At 37.7% G+C, this 22,993-nt stretch overlaps 1 protein-coding gene across 4 annotated transcripts in view; it reads right to left on the reverse strand.

Annotated features, from left to right (window-relative positions):
• Positions 1-1,212: 1,212 nt before the first annotated feature.
• WDR89 (WD repeat domain 89) overlaps positions 1,213-22,993 on the reverse strand; it is a 30,156-nt gene continuing 8,375 nt past the window's right edge. For 3 of the 4 annotated variants that reach the window (XM_020986516.2, XM_020986513.2, XM_078151523.1), the window contains one exon: positions 1,213-7,473. In XM_020986516.2, the coding sequence (XP_020842175.1) occupies positions 6,273-7,442 (1,170 nt within the window). In that variant the 5' untranslated portion in view covers positions 7,443-7,473 and the 3' untranslated portion in view covers positions 1,213-6,272. Of the gene's footprint in view, positions 7,474-8,585; positions 8,731-22,993 lie in introns of all 4 variants that reach the window. The other variant, XM_020986512.2, reaches the window with a different exon arrangement.

A 22,993-nucleotide genomic window follows, 5' to 3' on the forward strand; every position in this document is an offset into this window, starting at 1 on the left:
TTACCATGGATTCAACTATGATACAACATAAATACTTTTCTCTCCACTTCCTCTCCCCTTATGCACCCTCCTATTCTGTAATTTAATTTCACAAAATACACTGAGTCATCTGGGGGAGGGAAGGATTTTGCAAGGTCTTGTTACTTTTTGTTTCTTTAAATTCTGCTTTCATCTATTGTAGACTTTTTGAACTAGTAAGTGTCTTTCTCTTTCTAGTTTTTTCTTTTATTAGTCTAGTGACAGAGTCATTTGATTACTTATTCTTTCCTTGGTAGTTGTCTATTTGCTTTTCTTGTGTGTTTCTACTGTTGGAAGTTTTTGCAAGTTGAATAATCTGCTCATATTCATTTATTTATTTATTGCTCTAGAAATGCTTCAAATGCCTTTATTTTCATTGAGTGTTCATTTGCACAGACTAGGCTCAGGTTGGCAGGGTATGTCACCACAGGTGGAATATTGAGCATCTTTGCTTTTCAGAATACTGGTTTGTGGTGGGAGCAGAACAGTCTTGTGTCATTTGGATCTTATTTCCATTATATTTAAGGTCTTTCTAATCACTTGCATAGTTTGTTTATCATGAAATTGTTGAATTAACTTGGAGTTTGAGGCATAGGGTTTTTTCCCTGGAGTTGATCTGTGGATTCTTTTGATTGGTGCTTTGTTTTCCACATGCAAAAGTTTGGGGCAGTTTTCTTGTATTGTTTCTTACATTATGGTATTAAGAATTTTTTTTATTTGTCATGTTCTGGGTGGCCTGAGATCCTAAAACTGTCTTTATGCATGTTGTTTTTGAAATCACACATTCTTGTAATCTTATTTCTTTTACCTATTGATGTTTGTTCCTTTGCATTCAGGGTGGTCTTTTTTTGTTGTTGTTGTTATTATTAAATTGGGCTATGCAGCCCAAAAATTCTCCCATTTGTTCCCTTCTCTCAAGACTCTGACTTCTCTCAAGCATAATGCAACATCCTGCTTTCCTTGGGAATCCAGTGTTTTCATCAAACTTTGGTTTTATTTACTTTACATTGCAATGTGTATGTAAATATAAATTTGTAATTTTGTAATATATATTTGTACAAATTGTGGAGCACTTAAATAAAATAAGTAAAGAGTTAATTGACCATCTGAAGATTTATATATTAGTACTGCTAGTGTTCAGAGGAAAATAGTTTCTCAGATCTCAATTTTCTATTTAATATTTTTAAAAACCTGTAACGTTAATTCAAATGTTTTATTCACTTCAAAAGCTGAATGCAAAGTCAATATTTAAAGTTTACGAGTTCTTTACATACATTATTCTCAGTTGATATTTACAACTCATTATTCCCATCTTATAGATGACAGACAGAGGTTCAAAGAAGTTAAAAAGTGAACTGAAGTCTCTGTTAGCTTGATGGTCTAGCTGTTCAGAGCTCCCGTCCAAATTACAAGGTGCTGAAAGTGACTGACAGAGTACTAAGATGTGAGCTCCTTGAGGGCAAGTACTGTCTTTTGCCTCTTTATAGCCTCAGCATTTAGTACAGTGCCAGGCACAGAGTACATGCTTAATAAATGTTTACTGATTGATATTTACTGGAAAATGCATAGGATCAAGTGGAAATCAGCAGCTCAGAGGGTCATTCCCCCCAGTTCTGAAGCAGCAGCCCTACTCAGCCTAGCAGCTTCCTGTACTCTGGAAAGTACTCCTGTACTGTGGGCTCCATTAATCAAAGGGACAAGAGAACATTGCCCCAGTGCTAAGCTGGTTCATAACCTCACTCAAAGGAGAGGCTTTTATGTACCAAAGAACAGCAGAATGGAAAAATACTCGCAGTGGCCTCATGCCTTATCTCCTGAGATAGTCTTATACAAGGCACTTCAGGGGGGAAGCAAGAAATGAGGGATGTGACTTTTCTCTGAGACATGGGCTGCAGAAGTCAAGAGAAGTTAATTTTTGGCAAAAAGAAACTTAAGTAGACAAGCAGAACTCAAGGCATGAGAGTAAGGGACTTACCACACAGGTAGTCAAAGATGTTTTATAACAGAGCTGTTGTCCCCCACAGGCAAACAACTGCTAATTGTTGGGGGTGGGATTTCAACTCTGGCATCTCTGGACTCTGCACCATAATTCCTTCTTTTTTTTTAATAGTATGTTTTTTCCCAATTACATGTCAAGACAATTTTTAGCATTCATTTTTTACAAGATTCTAAGTTTCAACTTTTTCTCACTCTTTCCCTCCCCACTTTAGAAAAAAGTAGGCAATTTGATATGGGTTATACCTGTGCTATCATGTAAAACATATTTCCGTATTAGTCACAGTTGTGAAGAAACAAATCAAAAGAAGATAAACCATCAGTCCCTTGGTTCTTTATCTGGATGTAGATGGCATTTTCCTTGGTGAGTCTTTTGTACTTGTCTTGGATCATTGCGTTGCTGAGAAAAGCTGAGTCATTTACAGCTGATGATCACAGAAATGTTACTGACACTGATTAGGGTGAGGTACAATGCTCTCCTGGTTCTGCTCATTTCACTTTGCATCCGTTTGTAAAAGTCTTTCTGGGTTTTAGTGAAATCTGCCTGTTCATCAGTTCTTAATTCCTTCTTAACAACAACTTCTATCCCAACCCATCCCCATCAAAATGTTTAATCCAAAACTTATTCCTAATCCAAAATTCTATTTCTATTCCAAAGAATAGTCACTAATGGTTCAGAATCAGCTTAAGAGGTCACTAATAAGGTGCCAAGGATCTATGTTTGGCCCTGCACTGTTCATTACTTTTATCAATGATTTAGATGGCGTGCTTACCACTTAACCTAAGATTAAGTCCCTAAGCTTCCCTATGCCTTAGTTCCCTCATGTGTAAAATAAGGGAAGTTGTACTAGACCAGGGGTGGGAAACTCGCAGCCTCAACACCATGTGGCCTTTTAGGTCCTCATGTGTGACTCTTTGACTGAATCGAACTTCACAGAACAAATCCCCTTAATAAAAGGATTTGTTCTGTAAAACTTGGATTCAGTAAAAAGGCCACACCCATGGGCCTAGAAGGCCACATGTGGCCTCAAGGTCACAGGTTCCTCACCCCTAAACTAGATGATCTCTAAGGTCACCTCCAGCTCTAATTCTATTAAATTTCCATTTAAAAATTATTATTATATGTCAGATTTATGGAGAACAGGGCAATTTATGACCAAACAGGAGTTAGAGAACATTATGAAATGCAAAATGGATAATTTTGATTACATTAAATTGAAAAGTCTTTTGTACAAACAAAGCCAGTGCAACCAAAATTAGGAGGGAAGCAGAAAACTAGGAAAAAATTTTTTTACAATATAGAGAACTTAGTCAAACTTATAAGAATACAATTCATTCCCGAATTAATAGTCAAAGGATACGAACAGGGAGTTTTCAGATGAAGAAATTAAAGCTATCTATAGTCATATGAAAAAATGTTCTAAATCACTATTTATTAGAGAAATGCAAATCAAGGCAACTCTGAGGTACCATATCACACCTATCAGGTTGGCTAACATGACAAAACAGGAAAATGATACATGTTGGAGAAGATGTAGGAAAATTAGAACATTAATACATTGTTGGTGGAGTTGTGAACTGATCCAACCATTTTGGAGAGCAATTTGGAACTATGCCCAAAAGGCTATAAAAATGTACATACCCTCTGACCCAGCAATACCACTTCTAGAAAGACCCACATGTACAAAAATATTTACAGCAGCTCTTTCTGGTGGCAAAGAATTGGAAATTGAAGGGATGTCCATCAGTTGGGGAATGGCTGAACAAGCTGTGGTATATGAGTGTAATGGAATACTATTGTGCTATAAGAAATGATGAGGAGGAGGACTTCAGAAAAACCTGGAAAGACTTATATGAACTGATGCTGAGTGAAATGAACAGAACCAGGAGAACACTGTACACAGTAACAGCCACACTGTGTGATGATCAGCTTTGACTGACTTGGCTCTTCTCAGCAATGCAAGGCTCTAAGACATCTCCAAAAGTCTCATGATGGAAAATGCTGTCCACATCCAGAGAAATAACTATGGAGTTTGAATGCAGATCAAAGCATACTATTTGCTACTTTTTCCCCTTCTTTTTTGTTTTGTTTCTTCTTTCTTGTGGTTCCTCCTATTGGTTCTAATTCTTCTTTACAACATGACTAATGTGAAAGTATGTTTACTAGATTGCATGCCATCTTGGGAGGGAGGTGAAGGAAGGAGGCGGAGAAAATTTAAAACTCAAAAGCTTATGGAAGTGAATGTTGAAAACTAAAAATAAATTTAAAAAAATATTATAGATCAAAATGACATTTTTAATGAGATAAAGTTTACAAGAATATGTACTCAGCTTTGGAACTCAAGCTTGGACTGAACTATCCTCATTAGTGAATACAAACTCACTTAGCCCACTGTACCTATGCTTCATATCCCTTCTAAACATCTATCCGCCTTACCCCAGCCATTTTCTTGCCATCTACCCTGATGCTATTTTTTTTCAATTACAATAAAATATAGAAAATTCAAATAATTACTTTAGAAATATTACTCATGATACCATAAGCAAATTAGGAGAACAAAGAATAGTTTATCTGTCAAATCTATGGAGAAGGGAAGAACTTATGATCAAATAAAGGATAGAGATTATGAAATGCAAAATGGATAATTTTGATTATATTAAATTTAAAAGTTTTTGAACAAAACTAATGCAATCAAGATTAGAAAAAAAGCAAAAAGCCAGAAAACAATTTTTATAGCAAGAGTACAAGTCATTTCTCAATGGATAAATGGTCAAAGGAGATGAACAGGGAGTTTTCAGATAAAGAAATTAAAGCTATCTATAGTCATATGAAAAAATGCTCTAAATCACTATTGATTAGAAAAATGCAAATTAAAACAAATCTGAGGCACCTATCAGACTGGCTAATATGACAGAAAAGGAGAATAATAAACGTTGGAGAACAGGTGGGAAAATTGGAACACTAATGCATTGTTGGTGGAGTTGTGAACTGATCCAACTATTCTGGAAAGCAATTTGAAACTATACCCAAAAGGCAACCATACCATGTATACCTTTTGATCCAGCAATACCACTACTAGGTCTGTATCCCAAAGAGATCATAGAAAAGGAGGGAAAAGGACCCACATGCACAAAAATATTTATACCAGCCCTTTTTGTGGAGGCAAAGTGGAAATTGAGGGAATGCCCATCAACTGGGGAATGGCTGAACAAGTTGTGGTACAGTCTGAACATAATGGAATACTACTGTACTATAAGAAATGATGAGCAGGCAGATTTCAGAACAACCTATAAATGCTTATATGAACTTACATGAAGCGAGCAGAACCAGGAGAATATTGTACACAGTCACAGCAATATTCTGTGATGATCAACTGTGACATACTTAGCTCTTCTCAGCAATACAATGATCCAAGACAATTCCAAAAGACTCACAATGGAAAATGCTCTCCATATCTAGAAAAAGAACTATGGAGTCTGACTGCAGATCAAAGCATACTATTTTCACCTTTTTTTTTCTTTCTCATGGTTTTCCCCTTTTGTTCAGATTCTTCTTTCACCACACGACTAATTTGTTAATATGTTTATTATGTTTATACACGTATAACCTATATCAGATTGCTTGTCATCTTGGGGAGGGGGGAGGAAAGGAAGGGAAAAAAAATTTGGAACTCAAAATTTTATAAAAGTGAATGTTGAGAACTAAAAAAAAAAGTTCAAAGAAAGGCTTAAAGATTTTACTCATTTTGAAAAATATATATTTACCATTTATTTTAAAAAATTCAATTCTATTTAGATTGTTACATACAACTATCAAGGTAAATAATATAGAACAAAATATTCATATTAAGCAGTAGCTGCCCAATGCATAATTTAATTCGGGGCTTAAAAAAAAAAGCTGATGTTAAAAAAAAAAACCTTAGCTTTGAAAAATTCTGAGTATAGAAACAAGTCAATAAACTGTCATTAGTTTCTTAACTCAAAAATAGGCTTGGTTTAAAATTAATTTAATTTAAAAATATATCATCTTTCAATTTAGCAATGATAAGTTTTTAAAAATTAATCATATTCAGACTGTTCTTTTGAATTCAGAAGTGTTTCATTTTATGACATTTCAAGCTCTATCTAAATCAAAGTTTTCTCTGTACTTCAAAAAGCTTATTTACAAATCAGTCCATTGCTGCATAAAGGCTGCAATATATAGTAGAAATAGTATATGCAAAAATAATTGAAACAAGACCAAGCACGATCAAACAATTTTAACAACTATGCTTTTTCTTACTTTTGTAAGAATCATTACTGTGAACTCTAACACGTTTCTGCACAGAAGAAGCTATTTTCATGTTATCCTTCTTTGCAAGAGTCCTTTCAGTAGCTCCAGGTTTCCAGAGTAACAGTTGTGCATCCTCTCCACCAGTTAGTAAAGAATCATCCTGTACACTCCAACAGAAGGAACGCACTGTGGCAGAATGCCCTCCCTCAAGGCTTCTCATGTACGTCAGTCCTGAAGAGCCACAGTTTAATAAGTGAATAGTTCCTGTATTTGTACCTCCAACAACCAACAGTTGGTCTGTTTTCTCATGGTATAAGCCACCAACCAAATAATCCAGATTTCCATTTTGTACATTAATTACTTCTCTCACATCCTGGATATTCAAACATGTAACTGGCTGATCAGTCTCTAAATTGGCAAGATCCCACCAACAAAATCCTTCATCATGTGTCATACAGTAAATCTGTTTGTATTCCTTCCCAGACCAACCAACATAACTTACTGATGAACCAGAGTTACAAGTTGCAATCAGGGCATCTTCTTCATTGTCAATGCTTATATCAAAAACATTCACAAGTCCATCAGTTGATCCTGAGACTAACATGTTAGGGTTGTCAGGATGAAAACATACCTGGGTTATATCATCACTGTGTGTCTCTGAATAAACACCTAGTGGGTCTTTTACAGGGCATGTAGTTTGAGAACTAACTCTCGCATCCCAGAATACCATCAAAGTATCATCACCAACTTTTTCAGTGCCAGCACAAATTATATGATCATTACAATTAATATCAAAACTGATGAAAACATTGGAAGGATAACCCTTAAACACCTGTACTGGTGTTTTGCCAGATAAGCGCATATCCCAACATTTTACAGTGCCATCAGTGCATGCTGAAAATACATGGGAACAGGAATGTGCAAATTTGACTCCTTTAAGCAGTCCAGGCTGTCCATTAAGCTCCCTTAACAAACTTAAGGTCTCTCTATTATATAGTCTAACCGATCCATTGGAACATGAAACAGCAACTATGCATCCATTTTCTTCCGGTACATTTTTTGAAGTGTCTATGTCAAGAAGGTAAGTGGGCTCTTTAGTCACTGCCGAACGTTTAGCGATGGACAAATTCGCAAAATATTCTTCAATCTTCTCCATACCTATAGTTGCATTCAAAGGCAGTTAAAATCTGTAACAAGAACCAAAATGTAAGTTAAACTCAAACTTAAACACTCAAACCTCTTCAAAAATTACAATCAAAACAAAGGAAGCTGTTTTGTTTTTTGTTGCATAAAATGCAAAGAATAAAAAAAACTATTTCTGTAATAAGTTAACACTAAATCTAAAATCAACTGCCCTTCCACCAAGGTGAATGTAATCATAAATATTTTAACTAAACCAATAAGAGAAGAGATTCCACCATAGTTTTTGAAGTACAAGTAAGCAGAGGCAAAAAACTTCACATTGGCTACATCCAATTTATCTTTTGTCCATATTCATTACCTCTTCTGTGTCCTTCTATAGTATTCTAGCAGAGGTAGGTTAAGTAGAATAAAGAAATTATTTCAGTTTGCTGTACCCTTCTTATCCCTCCCCCTTCAACAAGAAACATTAAAATCTAGCTCAATTCTGGCCCTTGCTTGGTTCCCATTCCATTTTGGCTGTACTCAAAGCTCTGGCCATGACCCCCACGGATCCAATCTGCCTTATACAACTTTTCAGAAGACAATGAGGGGGAAAAGGAGCTCAGTATTAAAATGTATAGAGCAGTGAACCTGGAGTCGGGAAGGCCTGCTTTTAAAATCTCGCCTCAGAAATCAAGTGAAAAGCACTTATTTTCACCTAATAATTCTGGTGTAAAGAGGAAGTAAAAAATAGTGAGATAGTCAGGCAGCCTTGACAGTCCTGCCTCTGACACATACTGGGTATGGCACCTCTGGTCAATCTCAACCTCTCAGTGACCCGGGTAACTCATTAAAAATTATAAACTGTATAGAAGGTACCAATGATATACACATGCAAATACATTTGTCCTAGCCTTTAATTTGTTTTAAACTTGTTGATACTTTGTTACAGTTACTATAGCCTGTCAGTAAGAAATAAAGTAATCATCAGCAAGGACAGTCCACATCTAGGCAGACTGTCTTACCTTCAGCTAACAATTATTATTATCTTATCAGCAAAGATTATGTTTTAATACATACAGAGCAAGATTATATATGAACCCGTGAACTTTGATTATGTACATTTTTAAAAGTATATATTAAATCGAACAAAGTAGGAACAAAATTTCCTGTGTACCTCTTCTGACCTCCCACAAACTCTTTCAGGACATGCTGTCAATCCTCAACATTCGCACGTTGAACTTTGACAACTTCAAGCATTCACGTGCTGTTACTAGTAGCCTCATTTTCACTCTTGTGTTGGCAACTACACACATTCATAGCTACGTACAATAGAGAAAAAAAACGAGAGGCACAATGAGCACGTTTGTAGAGCTGCTGGTATCTTACTAGGTGTTTCACAGGTCTTGTTCATCTACCGTTGTAAAAAGCTCCCAGGCATTTTTTGCATATTTTTATTGTTTGCCTTTAAAATTTCAAGTTTTGTGTTGCAATTATACCTCCAAAGTATAGTGCAAATCCTTTGGGCTCTAAGGTGATATTGAGAACTCACTAGTCTTGGCATCTTCTGACAGCAGTTACTAAAGTCCCAGCAACCTCTCCCTTGGTTTTCAGAGGACAGCAAAGGTAGAGAGGTTTATAGCTGTATAGTAAACAGGACAACACCTTCACACTGCTATCTGACACAGTGGAATTAAGGTAAGATTCAGCTTAACAAATGTTTTAGTTTTTAAGACTTTTATTTGCTAAACAGTACTTGTGGTACAGCAGATTTCATGTGTTATGAGAAGTTGATATTTTCTGAAGTCAATGTTTTTTTTGTTTCTTTTATTAAGATGTTAGCACAAAAATTTAATTCTAGGGAATTATTAGTGAAAAAAAGATGTTTCACACTTTACCAATTTTATTTTGTGTACTGCATTTTATGGGTTATTTCATGGTTACTTTGTTAGGAAAAGTGCCCATTATCAGAATTAATGTTTTGTTATAAAGAATTATATCCATAAAAGTGTATTTCAGCAATCTCTAGTGAAAGATTACAGCTGTGTTTTTTTTTTAGTTGGTCCCGGGACCCTACCATTCAATGTGTCCAACACCTGCATGTTTTACTTTCTCACCTTTTTCTAAGAATGTTACCCCCTTGAAAGCTGAGGATTGACTGTAACTACAAATTAGACTGCAACTGCAGTGGGGAATGCCTCCCTCTCCCTATTTTTTTTAATCAGTTCAAAATGTACCAATTCAAGAAAATATAATTTTAGAACTGGAAAGAGGCTTTGAGATAATCTAGTCCAATTAAGGCCCAGAGGGACAAAGTTACACAGACAGTTAAAGAAAGATTCAAGACTAAATCCAAAAAGATCTTGACTATCAGAGAGGCAACTATAGCTACAATAATGTATTAAAGAGAACACATAAGGTCTTAAAGATTCTCAGGAAAACAGGGAGATTAGGAGAAAAGCACTTAATTTAATTCTGATATTAAGAGGTGCACAGACTAGTGAGATAGTGTCTGGACTTCTAGTCCAGTGAATTCCAGTTTCAGTGAAACTGTGCTGTCTGTCTTAAAGCCCTCTCTAAACACTGCAACTTGAACCAAGAGCCTCTGAAATCCTAGAGCATCCGCTGTCTAATGCCATTCATTTTAGCCATACATCAGATACCATCTTGTGAAACTTCATACTGAAATGTTACCTTTTCATTGTTTTTTAACTGTGTATCTTATCACCCTATAAGCTTCTCAAGGGGAGGAATTCTAGAAATTTCTCTGGGTGGCCAATAAGGTCTATAAAAACAATGTGTATGCAGTAAGTGCTTAATAAAAATAAAAATTTGCTTTAAAGGAGGACATCATGTTACCCGAGCACTGCAATATTATAATATAGCTAAATGCTATCTCTCTCTCTCTCTCTCTCTCTCTCTCTCTCTCTCTCTCTCTCTCACACACACACACACACACACACGCACACATGCGCTCACGCATGAACATTCTTGACTCATTGACTTTATAAATCCTTAAAGTTCTGGCGTTGTTTTTTTTTTGATGAGGCAACTAGGGTTAAGTGACTCACCCAGGGTCACATAGTAAGTGTCAAGTGTCTGAGGCTGGATTTGAACTCATGTCCTTCTGACTCTAGGGCCAGTGCTCTATATAATGCGCCACCTAGATCCCCCCTAAATCTTTAAAGATTTTCAAAAAATAACCTAATGATTCACAAATTTTTTTTTCTTCTTATCATGAAATCAAGATGTCTCTTATCTAGAATAGATGGGCCAGGCATAAAAAGAAGCAGCACTGTGTCCAATGAGGAGCTGAAGGAATTTTTTTCAAAGCCCGAATGGAAGTACTTATGATGAAAGAAAAACAAAAGCTAAACCTCCTGAAGAGCCCAAGGTAAAGCAAGGAAGTATAAGTACTGATTCAGTCATATGAGAAAGGCAATAGTATTTAACAGAAAAAAATAATGCATTAACAATTAGAAAAACTGGGCTCTGCCGCCTTAGTACCCTCATGTCACAGTGCGACCTTGGGTAACATTCAGTATTGCTATTATTCTTTTTTTAAAAGTTAATTATTAATTTAGCTTTCAAATATTAAAAACGAATCTTGACTTTCAACAAGTAGCCATAACAACTTTGTTATTATTCCTTCTTTCTAAGCCTCTTTCAATTATCTTTGTGCATTCATTCCATTTCTGTATACGTAATTTTAACTAAGATAACTGTAGAAGAGGTCATCTCTTTGGAGTATACGTCTAATCAAAGGCTAGCAGGGTCTAGTGACTTTGAGGGGTTTACTTCTAAACTGCTTTTAAGAGTTCTACCAGGTTTCTCAAGGTGATCAGGGAAAAAGGAAAAGAACCTATATGTTGCAGAATATTTATAGCAACTGTCTTTGTAGTGGCAAAGGACTGGAAATTGAGGGGATGCCCATCAATTCGGGAATGGCTAAACAAGTTGTGGTACATGATTGTGATGGAGTACTATTGTGCTATAAGAAATGATGAGCTGGCTGATTTTAGAAAAACAAGAAAGACTTGCAGGAAATAATGAAAAGTGAAATGAAGAAAAGCAAGAGAACAATGTATACACTAACAGCAATATTGTTCAAAGAATAACTATGAACAACCAAGTTATTTTGATCATAAATACTCAAATCAACTACAAAGGACCAGTGAAGCCATGATCTCCCTCCAGAGAAGTAACTGATAAATAGAAGTATGCACAGAATAATTTTATGTATATTTATAAATCTGTGTCAAATGGTAGCCTTCTCTAGTATGGGATGGGAAGGAAGGGAGACACTTTAAAACTTAAAATGTAACAAAAATATTAAAATTACTTTTTTCTAAAAAAAGAGTTCTACCAACAAGTATATTAGTATGCCCTTTCAATAATAACCATGTTTGATTTTTGTCATCTTTGCCAATCTGATAGGTCTGAGGTAGAATTTCAGGTGACAATTTGCTTTTATCTAATTTCAAATATTATTTTAACGTGTTTATTGATAGCTTGCCTTTTTTCTTTGGAGAACTGCCTCTGACCACTTACCTATTGTGGAAATGGCTCTTGTTCTTTTTTTTTTTTTATCAACTATATATCTTGTATATCACATCTTGAGATCAGAGAAATTTGCTGTAAACGTTTTTCCCCAGTTAACTCTCCTTTCTAATTCTAGTTATACTGATTTTGTTTGTGCAAAAACTTTTCATATGTTATCAAAATTGTTCATTTTACCTCTTTATAATCATGTCTATCAAATATTTGGCTAAGAACTGTTTCTCTATTCATAGTTGGAAAAGGTTATCTCCTACTTTAATTTATTTACATATACACACACACACACACATTTTATTTAGGTAAGGTGCTTAACTTTTTTGTGTGTCATAAGCTTTTACAGAGAGTAAAGCCTACTCATAATAATTTGTTCTCAAAGACATTGCCAGTCAGTCAAAAAGAATTTATTAAGTACCTATGTGCCAGGCACTGTGCTAGGATCTGGGGATGCAAAGAAAATCACAAAAGCGATCCTGCTCTCAAAGAACACAGTCTAATGAGGGAGACAACATACAAGCAACTATGGACAAACTACAGATTCAAGTAATCAAATGTCAAAGGGGAGAAGAGAATGTATTCCCCCACAGAGGAGTGATGTTACAAAGGTAAAACTGACATGCCTTGTCAACAGGACGGATTGGGTGGAAGAAAGCAAGGATCTGAAGATGACAACTTGGTTGGGAACCTAGGTGACCCAGGGAGAATGGTGGTAATGAGACATTAGGAAGGAGGGAGTGTTTGAGAGAAATAGGTAATAAGTTCAGTTTTGGACATGTTGCGTTTAAGATGTCTAAGGGACATCCAGTTCAAGATAAGCAGCTAGAGATATGAAACTGAAGATCTGGTCAGTAGAGGATAGGGCTAGACGTAGAGATAATAAATGACCCTCTGAAAGCAGATGAAATCCCTCAGTGAAACACTATGGAGAGAAAAGAGAAGAGGGAGCCTTGGAGGGATACCCGCAGTTAGTAGGAATGGCCTGGATGAAGAAATAGTAAAAGATTGAGGGGTGGTCCAAAAGGCAGGTAGAAAACAGCAACAACAAAACAGCACCAAGAAACCTCTGAGCATAGAGTATAAAGAAGAGAGCACCAGACAGAATAAAAGGCTACGGAGAAGTAAAGAAAGATGAAGATGGAGAAAAGGCCACTAGATTTGATGATGAAGAGACTACTGGAATGTAATCAAATACTGTTGTGCTATAAGAAATGATGAGCAGGCGGACTTCAGAAAAACCTGGAAAGACTCATATGAACTGATGCTGAGTGAAGTGAGCAGAACCGGGAGAACATTGCACACGGTAACAGCCACACTGTGCGATGACTGACTTTGATAGACGTGTCCCGCTCCAAAAGACTCACGATAACAAGTGCTATCCACATCCAGATAAAGAACTATGGAGCCCGAAGGAAGATCCAAACATACTATTTGCTCACCTTTTCTTTTGCTGTTTGGTTTTGCCGCTTCATTCTCATGGTTCCTCTCATCACTTCTAATTCTTCTTTACATCATGACTAATGGGAAAATATGCTTAATATGAATGTATAAGTAGAGCCTATATCAGACTGTGTGCCATCGTGGGAAGGGGGGAGAAGGAAGGGGAGAAAATTTAAAATTCAACATCTTATGGAAGTGAATGTTGAAAACTAAAAATGAACTGATTATTTAAAAAAAGAGAGATTACTGGTAACTCTGGAGAGAATAGTTTCAGCTGAATGATTAGGTCAGAAGCCAGAATACTTAAACGCATAAAGTAACATACAGGGGATTACAAAGGAAAAGAATTACATTAAAATAAAGATATAGGGGCAGATAGGCGGTGCAGTGGTTAGAGCACCGGCCCTGGAGTCAGGAGGACCCGAGTTCAAATCCAGCCTCAGACACATAATATGTTCTAGCTGTGTGACTCTGGGCAGGTCACTTAACCCCAACTGCCTCATCAAAAATAAAATAAAGATGATATTTTTTTCTTTCCATCCAAGTTCACAGATCTCCTGAGGTCTATGGATCCCGGGTCAAGATTCTCTGGTCTATGTCATGTATCCATGTGGAATTTATTATGATGGTATAAGATGTTGGTCTAAGTCTAATTTATCCCAAGGGGCTTTCATTTTTCCTAGAAGTTTCAGCACTAGTGAGTCCTTACCCCATTAGCTGAAGTCAGTTTACTGAACACAATGCAACCATGTTCAATTGATTCTAGGTCTTATGTACCTAATAATCTGTTTCACAGACTTCTCAGTGTTTTAAAAACCAGTACCAATAGGTTTGATATTTACTGATTTGCAGTATAGTTTGAAATTTGGTAATGCTAAGCCACATTTATTCCCACTCATTCCCCCTTACCTTCCTATTTTCCTTAAGATTCTTGACCTTTTGATCCTACAGATGAATTTTGTTGTTATTTTGTAAAGTAACCCTTTGGTTATGTGATTGATATGGCACTGAATCTATAAGGTAATTTAGATAGCACTGTCATTTTTATTATATTAGCATGACCCAACCCCCAATCAATTCTCTAATTAAGTGTATTTATTTCTGACAAGAGTATTCTGCAGTAGGTGTTTATATAATTCCTGTGTGTGCCCTGTTTTGCAACATTTAAGAGTACTATACAAATGCTGGTGATTACTACTGTTATTACTATTTCATTTGGCGATCTCATCATGAACTTCCATAGGTTCAGTTATCTTCTCTATGTAGATGATTCCCAAATGCATATATCAAACTCAGGCTCTTCTCCTGAGTGCCACTCCCAAAACATTAGCTGCCTCTTGCATATCTTGAACTGGATCAAGGCATCTCAAACCCAACATGTACAAAACAGAATACACCACTTTTCCCCCAAAATCTTCTCTTCCAAACTTTCCTATTATTATCAAGGGCAACATCATCTTCCTAGTCAGCCACAATCAGAACCTCAGTGTCTGACTCCTCACTCTCACCCCACACATATGATCCATTGTCAGATCCTGTCACTTCTGCCTGCATATTTCTTATACATAATGCCTTTCTCACTATTCACACAGCCACAACTCTAGTTCAGGTTCTCATCGGCTCTTGCATAGACTATTGTTGTCACCGTTGTTGAGTCGTTTTCAGTCACCTCCTACTCTTCTGAGGTCATATTCGAACTCAGGTCTTCCTAATTCCAGGCCTGGTATTCTATCCATTGTGCTACCTAGCTGCCCCATAGACTGCTACAACAGTCTCCTAAGTTGGCTTCCTGCCTCAAATTTCTTCCCACTCTAATCCATCCTCCACTCAGATGCCAAAATGAATTTCCTAAACCATACTAACGATATAACTAGGGACTGCTACTTTATGAATCTTATTTTACTGAAGGAGGAAAAGGGGGAGGGGTGTTGGAGAGGTAGAAAAAGAACATACCTTTCTCCAATTATAGTTCTGGCATTTAGCACTCCCATTTCATATTCTCAAAGTTTTATTAATAGAATATATGCTTTGATTTCAGTCATTTTCTGTTGTGTCTGACTCTTTGTGACCCTATCTGATGTTTTCTTGACAAAGATACTGGAGTGGTTTGTCATTTCCTTTTCCAGCTCATTTTATAGATGATGAAACTGAGACAAACAGGGTTAAGTGAATTACCCGGATTACACAGCTAGTAAGTGTCTGAGGCCAGATTTGAACTTAGTGAGACTCCAGGCCTGGTGCCACCTAGCAGACCAACAGAATACTTTTCTTTAATGCTCTACCACCCTCTGTGGTCAAGTCACATCTTCAAAATTATGCTGAGTACTTCCTTTTGAGGTTATCTTAGGCATGCTCCGTCTGTCTTGCAGAAAAGTCTACTGGAGGAGTTACTTAGTTCAGATCATTAAATGAGTATGGCACTGCATTAAGAAAGTTATGATAACAAACTTATTTTGAACAGACCATCAACACCAGAAGGACCAGAAACATCAATTGATGCAAAAATAAAAATTATTTTGAAATAAAAAGTTCATCCTATTATCTCTATTTTCTTTGCCTTATGCATTAAAAAATGCACTGTGTCAACTGAACCAGCTTTGTCCTTCAAAGTACTATTAAATTCCAGTCCTCGTGTTAAGAAGTATAACTGACATCTACAGACAAAAAGTCAACAAGCATTTGTTAAGAGCTTTCTACATGCCAAGCACTGTACCGAGGGCAGGAGATAAAAATAAAGGCAACAAACAGCTCCTGCTCTCAAGGAGTTCACAGTCTAATGGTGGAAAACACACGAAAACAATTATGTACAAATAAGATAACTACTGGACAGACTGGCGATAATCAACAAAAAGAAGGCACTAGCATTCAGGGGCATCAGAAAAGGCTTCTGAAGCTGCAACCTGAAGGAAATCAGGGAACCAAAGTGGTAGCGATGAGGAGTGAACTGCCACTTAATTTGCAGGATTATTGATTTACTGCAAAACAGATGAAGGGGGTGGGGTGGGGAATCGCCTGGAAGGGGACAAGAAGTTCAGCCGTCCATCCTTGCTTTCTACCCAACAATTTATTGCACCCAGCTTGTTCAGGAGTAGAGGTGGCTATGAATAGCTTATAGTCAGTCCTTGAGATCCCAGGTTATGATTAAGGAAATGGGACTACTATGGGGTTCTTCTGGGTTGAGGGCGGAGGGGCAGGCACACCCATTTTTTTTGGATATTCTCTGGGAAAGACCGTGATGGCAACAAACAGTTAAAATAATGTTTCAGTCACACTTTAATAAGGGACAGAGAATGCAGAGGCAAACAGAGTGGGAATGGGGGGATAGGTAGTGGTGGAAAGAGTCTGGGGTCTCATTTTTATAGTTTTGGTGGTGGGGGACAGAATCTTACCTGTGACACCTTACAGTTAGTTTGTTAACATACCCACATCACTAAAAACTGGCCAACATCTTAGGATTAGTTCATTAGTCTAATGTTTTGCTGGTGTTCTACTGGTCTTACTGCATAGATCTGGAGCATATCTGAGGCTTACAGACCATAGGCACCGAGGGGCCCTTCCTACTGAGGCCTAACTGGCTTCCTTTAATTCAGCACGTAGTCTCAGGATGTGAGCTTAGTTAACTTGTGAGACAGTTTCCAGTGACCTCTGTGCTCCTCTAACTTACGAGACAGTTTGCAAATAACTTATCCTCCCTTAATTTATAGGACAGCCTATAAGTGACTTCTAGGTTCCCCCTTCCAATCTTACTTCTTACTATTGTTACATGATAGTAGCCACTTATAAATCTACTTACTATGCTAACTAGGAAGGGGGGTAGTCAGGGGTCCAGAACAAGACACTATTTTAACAGAAAGAAGTAGAAAATTACAGGCAAGGGAGACAGTCAAAAATGTCTGAAGTTGGAAGATGGAGTGTCTTGTATGAGGAAGGGTAAAAAGGGCCTGTGTTACTGGATTATAGAGCGTGTAGAGGAAAATGTAAAAAGGCTGGTCAAAGAGTAAGGGAGAAGATCACGAAGGGCCTTAAAAGTCAAATGAAGGATTTTATATTTTATCCCAGAAAAGCCACTGGAGTTTACTGAATGGGAAGTGACTTGGTCAGACTTGTGCTTTAAGAAAATCAAGATGGCAGCTGAGTGCAGAATAGTAAGTCAGCACTTATATTTACATATATTATGCCATTTGATCCTCACAACAATCCTGGGAGATAAATGCTATTATTTACCCCATTTTACAGATGAAGAAATGGAGGCAGACAAGAGGTGAGCCACACAGCTAATGAGTGTCTGAAGTTGGATCTGAACTCAGGTCTTCTTGAATCTAGTTTCAGCATTCTATCCATTGTGCCTGCTAGCTGCCTTGTGGATGAACTGGAATGGGGAACAACTCAAGTCAGGAAAACCAACCAAAAGGCTAACGCAGTAGTCCGAATGTGATGTGATGATGGCCTGTATCAGGGTGGTGGCAATGTCAGAGGAGAAATGGGCAAACGCCAGAGATGTTATGGAAGATAACAGGTCTTGGCAACTATATGAATGTGGATGAGGGTGAGAGAGAGAGTCAGGAGTTGAGAATAAAACCTAGTTGGCAAGCCTGGATGCCTGGAAGGATGGCAGTACCCTGGGCAGTTAGGTAAACTGGGGAGAGGAGAGGGCTTAGGAGGAAGAAGATAATGAGTTCAGTTTTGGACATCGGAGTTCCCAGATGGCCATTTCAAGATGTCTAACATGTCAGTTCTACCTTTAAATTATCCTTTGAATCTTTCGTTAATCATCATCATAATGAGAATTTATTTAGCACTTCAAAATGTGCTTATTTAAGTTTCACAGCAGTTTATGAGGTAGATACTACCACTATCATTCCCATTTTACAGAGGCTAAGAGATAATCACTTGAAGCTATAACTGTCAAAGATGGAGAAGACTGAAACCTAGGTCTTTAATTTCCCTTTTATGCCACGTGGCTCTTCAGACCTATATTAACTCGGGCCTACAGCAATCTCTCTCCCCCGAAATTCCTAGACAACGTACTGCTTTTATCATTTCATCATGCACTGCCTTTTGTATTATTCTGTTTTCACTTGTTAAAAGTCTGTTCTCTTCAAATAAACTGTACCCTCCCTGAGGGCAGGGACCACGTCTTATACTTCTGCATATTCCACTGGATCCAGCACAATGTACTATCCGTAACAGGTACTTAATAAATATCTGTTGATTGAATGAAACTAGGGACAGTTAAACCACCTTGTGAAAGCCACATACTAGTAGCAATTCTTGGTAATCCATAATTACAGAGGAGACCAGTGACAGGCATTCTGAGCAATACTTGCTGTACAATTTAGAGGTAAAGATGACGAGCAGTTTAGCTTCTTCTTTTACTTACCTTCATGGTTAATCAAATAGCAATTTCTTTAGGAAAACCTGAGGAGTTTGAGGAATGTCAGGTGGTAAAATGTACATATGGCCTAGTGTTCCTTCTTTCAAGAAGTTTGCTAGGTTTTGTGGCATACATTTTACTCAGTGGGTCCCCCTGTCTTAAGCTTGGTGCATTTGTGGTAGAAGACATGCAAGGTTTTCTGATCAGAAGGGCTGTATATATGATTAGTAAAGCAATCCGTCAGAAGTTCCTACTCATATTAAAATTGAAACTTCCCTTCCACATTTCACCATAAGAAATGATGAAACAAATGGTTTCAGAAAAACCTGTAAAGACTTGTATGAACTGACGCAGAATGAAGTGAGCATAATCAGGAGAACAATGTATACAATAACAACAAAGAAAAACAACTTCAATAGATTAAAAAGCTCTACTCAATGTAATTGACCAACTGTATTTCCAAAGGACCAGGAATGAAGCATTCTACCCATCTCAATGAGACATTTACTCTTGAACATGGCCAGTGTGGAAATTTGCTTTGCTGGACCATATACATTTGTTAGACAGGTTCTGTTTTTGTTTTTCTTTCTTTTTTTTTTCCTAATGGCAGAATGGCAAGTGATAGAGTAAGGGAAGGGGAGCCAAATTAAAAAGAAAGGAAAGACATTCATTGGGGCATTTTTTAAATGCAGAAATAATCTTAGATAAAGTTAAATGATGAATTATTAAATATTTTAAAAATAAAAGTAAGCTGTATGTAAGAGTTTCACTCTTCATGTAAAATCCTCTTTTCCTGTTCTATTATACATATGGAAATGCTTATTTTATTTATGTTCTAAACAAAAAATTTTGTTTTGTTGTTTGGTTTTTTTGGGGGGGAGCTAGGCAATGGGGTTAAGTGACTTGCACAGGGTCACACAGCTAGTAAGTGTTATGTGTTTGAGGCCGCATTTGAACTCAGGTCCTCCTGAATCCAGGGCCGGTACTCTATCTACTGTGCCACCTAGCTGCCCCCCTCAGCAAAAATTTTAAAAGGAAGTTATACTTTGTATTTATTATATACATAAAAGGAAAAACAAGTTCATGCACAATTCCCTTTTTCTGTTCTACTTTGTATATGAAAATGGTTATTTTGTTTGGTGTTTGTTACAGAGTTTTAAAAAAAAGACTTTTCTTCTAAAGGTCAGACTGGCCAACTGGGGCTAAGAGGTTAAAAAATGAGATGAGTTGGAATCTTAGGTCAAAGAAGCTCTTAAACCCCCGGTGTTACTCACATACAAGCCAAAGGCCAACCTCTTCTCTTCCAGACTGTGAGTTCCACAAAGGCAGATGCTGCAAGTTACCTGATCATTTTGCTTCTCTATGTTGGAGCTGTCCAACAAGAAACAAGCTGTCAGTGCTCCACGTGGCAAGTAAAATTTAAGGATATGTATGTATGCTAAGCACTTTGCAGAGAATGCCAGTCAAGAAGAAGAGCTGAGAAATCAAGATATTATACAACAAAAGTTAAAAAACAAGGAAATAACAGTTTAAAAGTCACAAAGCAGTACATGAGGACCAAATGAAGAAATAGATAACAAATATTACAAGAGTTCAGAAGACAGATTATGAGCTAGAACACCTTTAGAAGAAGAAGTGTGATCTGAACCTTGGAGGATGGACAGGATTCATATAGGCAGGCGGGCGGAGGAAGGGGATTTTAGGAGGAACACTGAGCAAAGACCCAAATTGAACAACTGCTATGGTCTCTTGTGGTTTTCTCATGGGACAGCATGGTGCAATGGAGAGAGCGCTGGATTTTGGGTCAAAGAACCAGGGTTCAAATCTCGATTCTGTTACTGGACAGCCCTTGTGTCCACTGGAAAATTACATAATTTCTCTGAGTCCAAGTTTCCTCCTCTGCAAAATGAGAAAGTTGAACTAGATGACTTCAGAAGTCATTTCCAGCTCTAAATTTATGATTCTATGCTCCTACAAGGAAGAAATGTGAGCTAGGTAACAGTAGCTAGACAGATTTGTAGCAAGCCAAAGAATATAAGAGCTGAGGTCAGTTGGAAGGGAGGGGTTGGGCTTCTAGTCAACATTTATGGCCACACTCAGCACCCACATCCACTTCCACTAACTTCTTATTCTACCAGGTGGTTTTAATTACTAATTTGCTTTCCTAACTTGTTTTACTTACCTAGCCAACTACCACCTCTTCAGATCCTTAATCCTCCTTAATCTTATTCTTTTTCTCCTACAACTTTCTCTCACAGAAGTCAGACTTGGTTGTTTTTTCCATAATTGAGGGAAAGTGGGAGATCAAAGAAGGGAGGAGACTGCGGCCTAGGCCAGATAGGACAGTGATTAGTGACAAAAGACAGAAGGCAAAGCTACTTAATTCTTATTTTGCATGTTTTCTCCGCAAAGAGAATGAGAGAAGAATGGCTAATAGGAAATCAATACCCAAGATAATTAGGCAAACAACCTGGCTGTCCGGTGTAAGTTGAAATCACTAGATCTAGAAGTCCATCCTTCTTGAGAACTGAAAGGACTGACAGATGTCATTGCTGAGCCACTGTCAGCAATATGTGAAAGCTAATGGAGAATACAAGAGGTAAGACTGAAGAACAGCAAATTTTGTCCTGATTTTCCAAAAAGTCAAAGAGAACAGTCTGCCAACTATAGGCCAGTTAGCCCAACTTCAGTTCCTGGCAAAAATTCTAAAATGAATCATTAAAAAGATGGTAGGTACTAGAAAAGGAAGTGCTAATTAAAGAGCAGCACATTTTCCCCAAGAACAGGTCATGCCAGACAAATCTTACTTCCTTTTTTAACAAAGTTACTAAACCAGCAGATCAGGAGAAAGGTCTGGATATAGTTTACAGAGGTTTTAGCCCAACATTTGAAAAAATATCTCATACTATTCTTGTGGAAAAGATATGGAGATGCATATTAGTTAAGTCAAAGATAGCATATCCATTAAATTTGCAGAAAACACAAAGCTGGGAAGAATAGCTACCACATAGGATGACAACATCAGGATTCAGAGAGAATGTTGATAGGTTAGAACACTGTGTTAACAGAAGTATAGGAAGAGGGAGACCCTAATAACGGCAGTTTGTCTGAAAAAGATCCAGGGGTCTGAGTGGCCTGCAGGCATGAGTCGGCCATAGACTATGGCCACCAAAATAGCGGCCATATCTGGGGCTGCATTAAGAAAGACCAAAGCTCCCAGAAATCAGGTGATCTTCCCTCTGAACTATTCCCTTGTCGGACAACAGCTGGGTCACTTCATTTAGTTCTGGGCACCACAATTTAAGAACCACCACCGATAAGATGGAAAGCACTGAGAAGAGGGCAACCAGGAGTCCCTGTCGTGTGAGGGTCAGTTAAAGGAACTGGATGTTTGGTCTGAAGAACAGGGGGACAGAGGATGGGGAAGAGACAGGAAATGATAGCTATGTTCAGGAAGAAGAGATATTTATTAAACTCGCATGGCCCCGGACGCCAGAGCCAGAAGCAATGTGCAGAGACACAGACTAATTTAATGTTCGATGTCAGGTAAAACTTTCTAATAATTCAGTCTTTTTTTTAGTTGTGTCAGATTCTTCATGACCCATTTGGGGTTTTCTTGACAGAGATATTGCAGTGGTTTGCCATTCTCCAGCTCATTTTACAGGTGAGGAAACTGAGGCAAATAGGGTTAAGTGACTTGCTTATGGTCACACAACAAGTAAGTGTTGGAAGTCGAATCTGAATTGGGGAAGATGAGCCTTCCTGACACTAGGCGAGCTGTTTTATCCACTGTACCGTTTAGCTGCCTTTCTAACAATTAGAGCTATCCAAACAATAGAATAAACTGCTTGCGAGGCAGAATGTTCCCTTTTACTGGAGAACTTCAGGTAAAGACTGATGACAACCTGCTGACTAGGTTCTAGTGGGCCTCATCCTAAGCAGTGCCAAGGAGGCTGCATTTCTGCCAGCCTCTCCCTCCAACAAGCACTTACTAAGTGCAGGCACAGTGGTAAGAACCAGGAAAACATACAAACAAAAAGAGGGCATTTTAATGGGGAAAGAACACATAAAAAGGAGCTGAAAAGCTGGGGAGTGGGAGGGAGGAGAAGGTAAGGACAACAGAATATTGAAGAGTCAGGAGTCTGATGGGAAGAAAGGAAGCAAGGAAGGCAGGCAGGCCTGGACCATTTCTCAAATATAAGTTCTAGGAAGAAGGG

The sequence above is a fragment of the Phascolarctos cinereus genome, unplaced genomic scaffold (genome assembly GCF_003287225.1).
Source record: "Phascolarctos cinereus isolate Bilbo 61053 unplaced genomic scaffold, phaCin_HiC Scaffold_3;HRSCAF=262, whole genome shotgun sequence".
In the NCBI taxonomy this organism is placed as follows: domain Eukaryota; kingdom Metazoa; phylum Chordata; class Mammalia; order Diprotodontia; family Phascolarctidae; genus Phascolarctos; species Phascolarctos cinereus.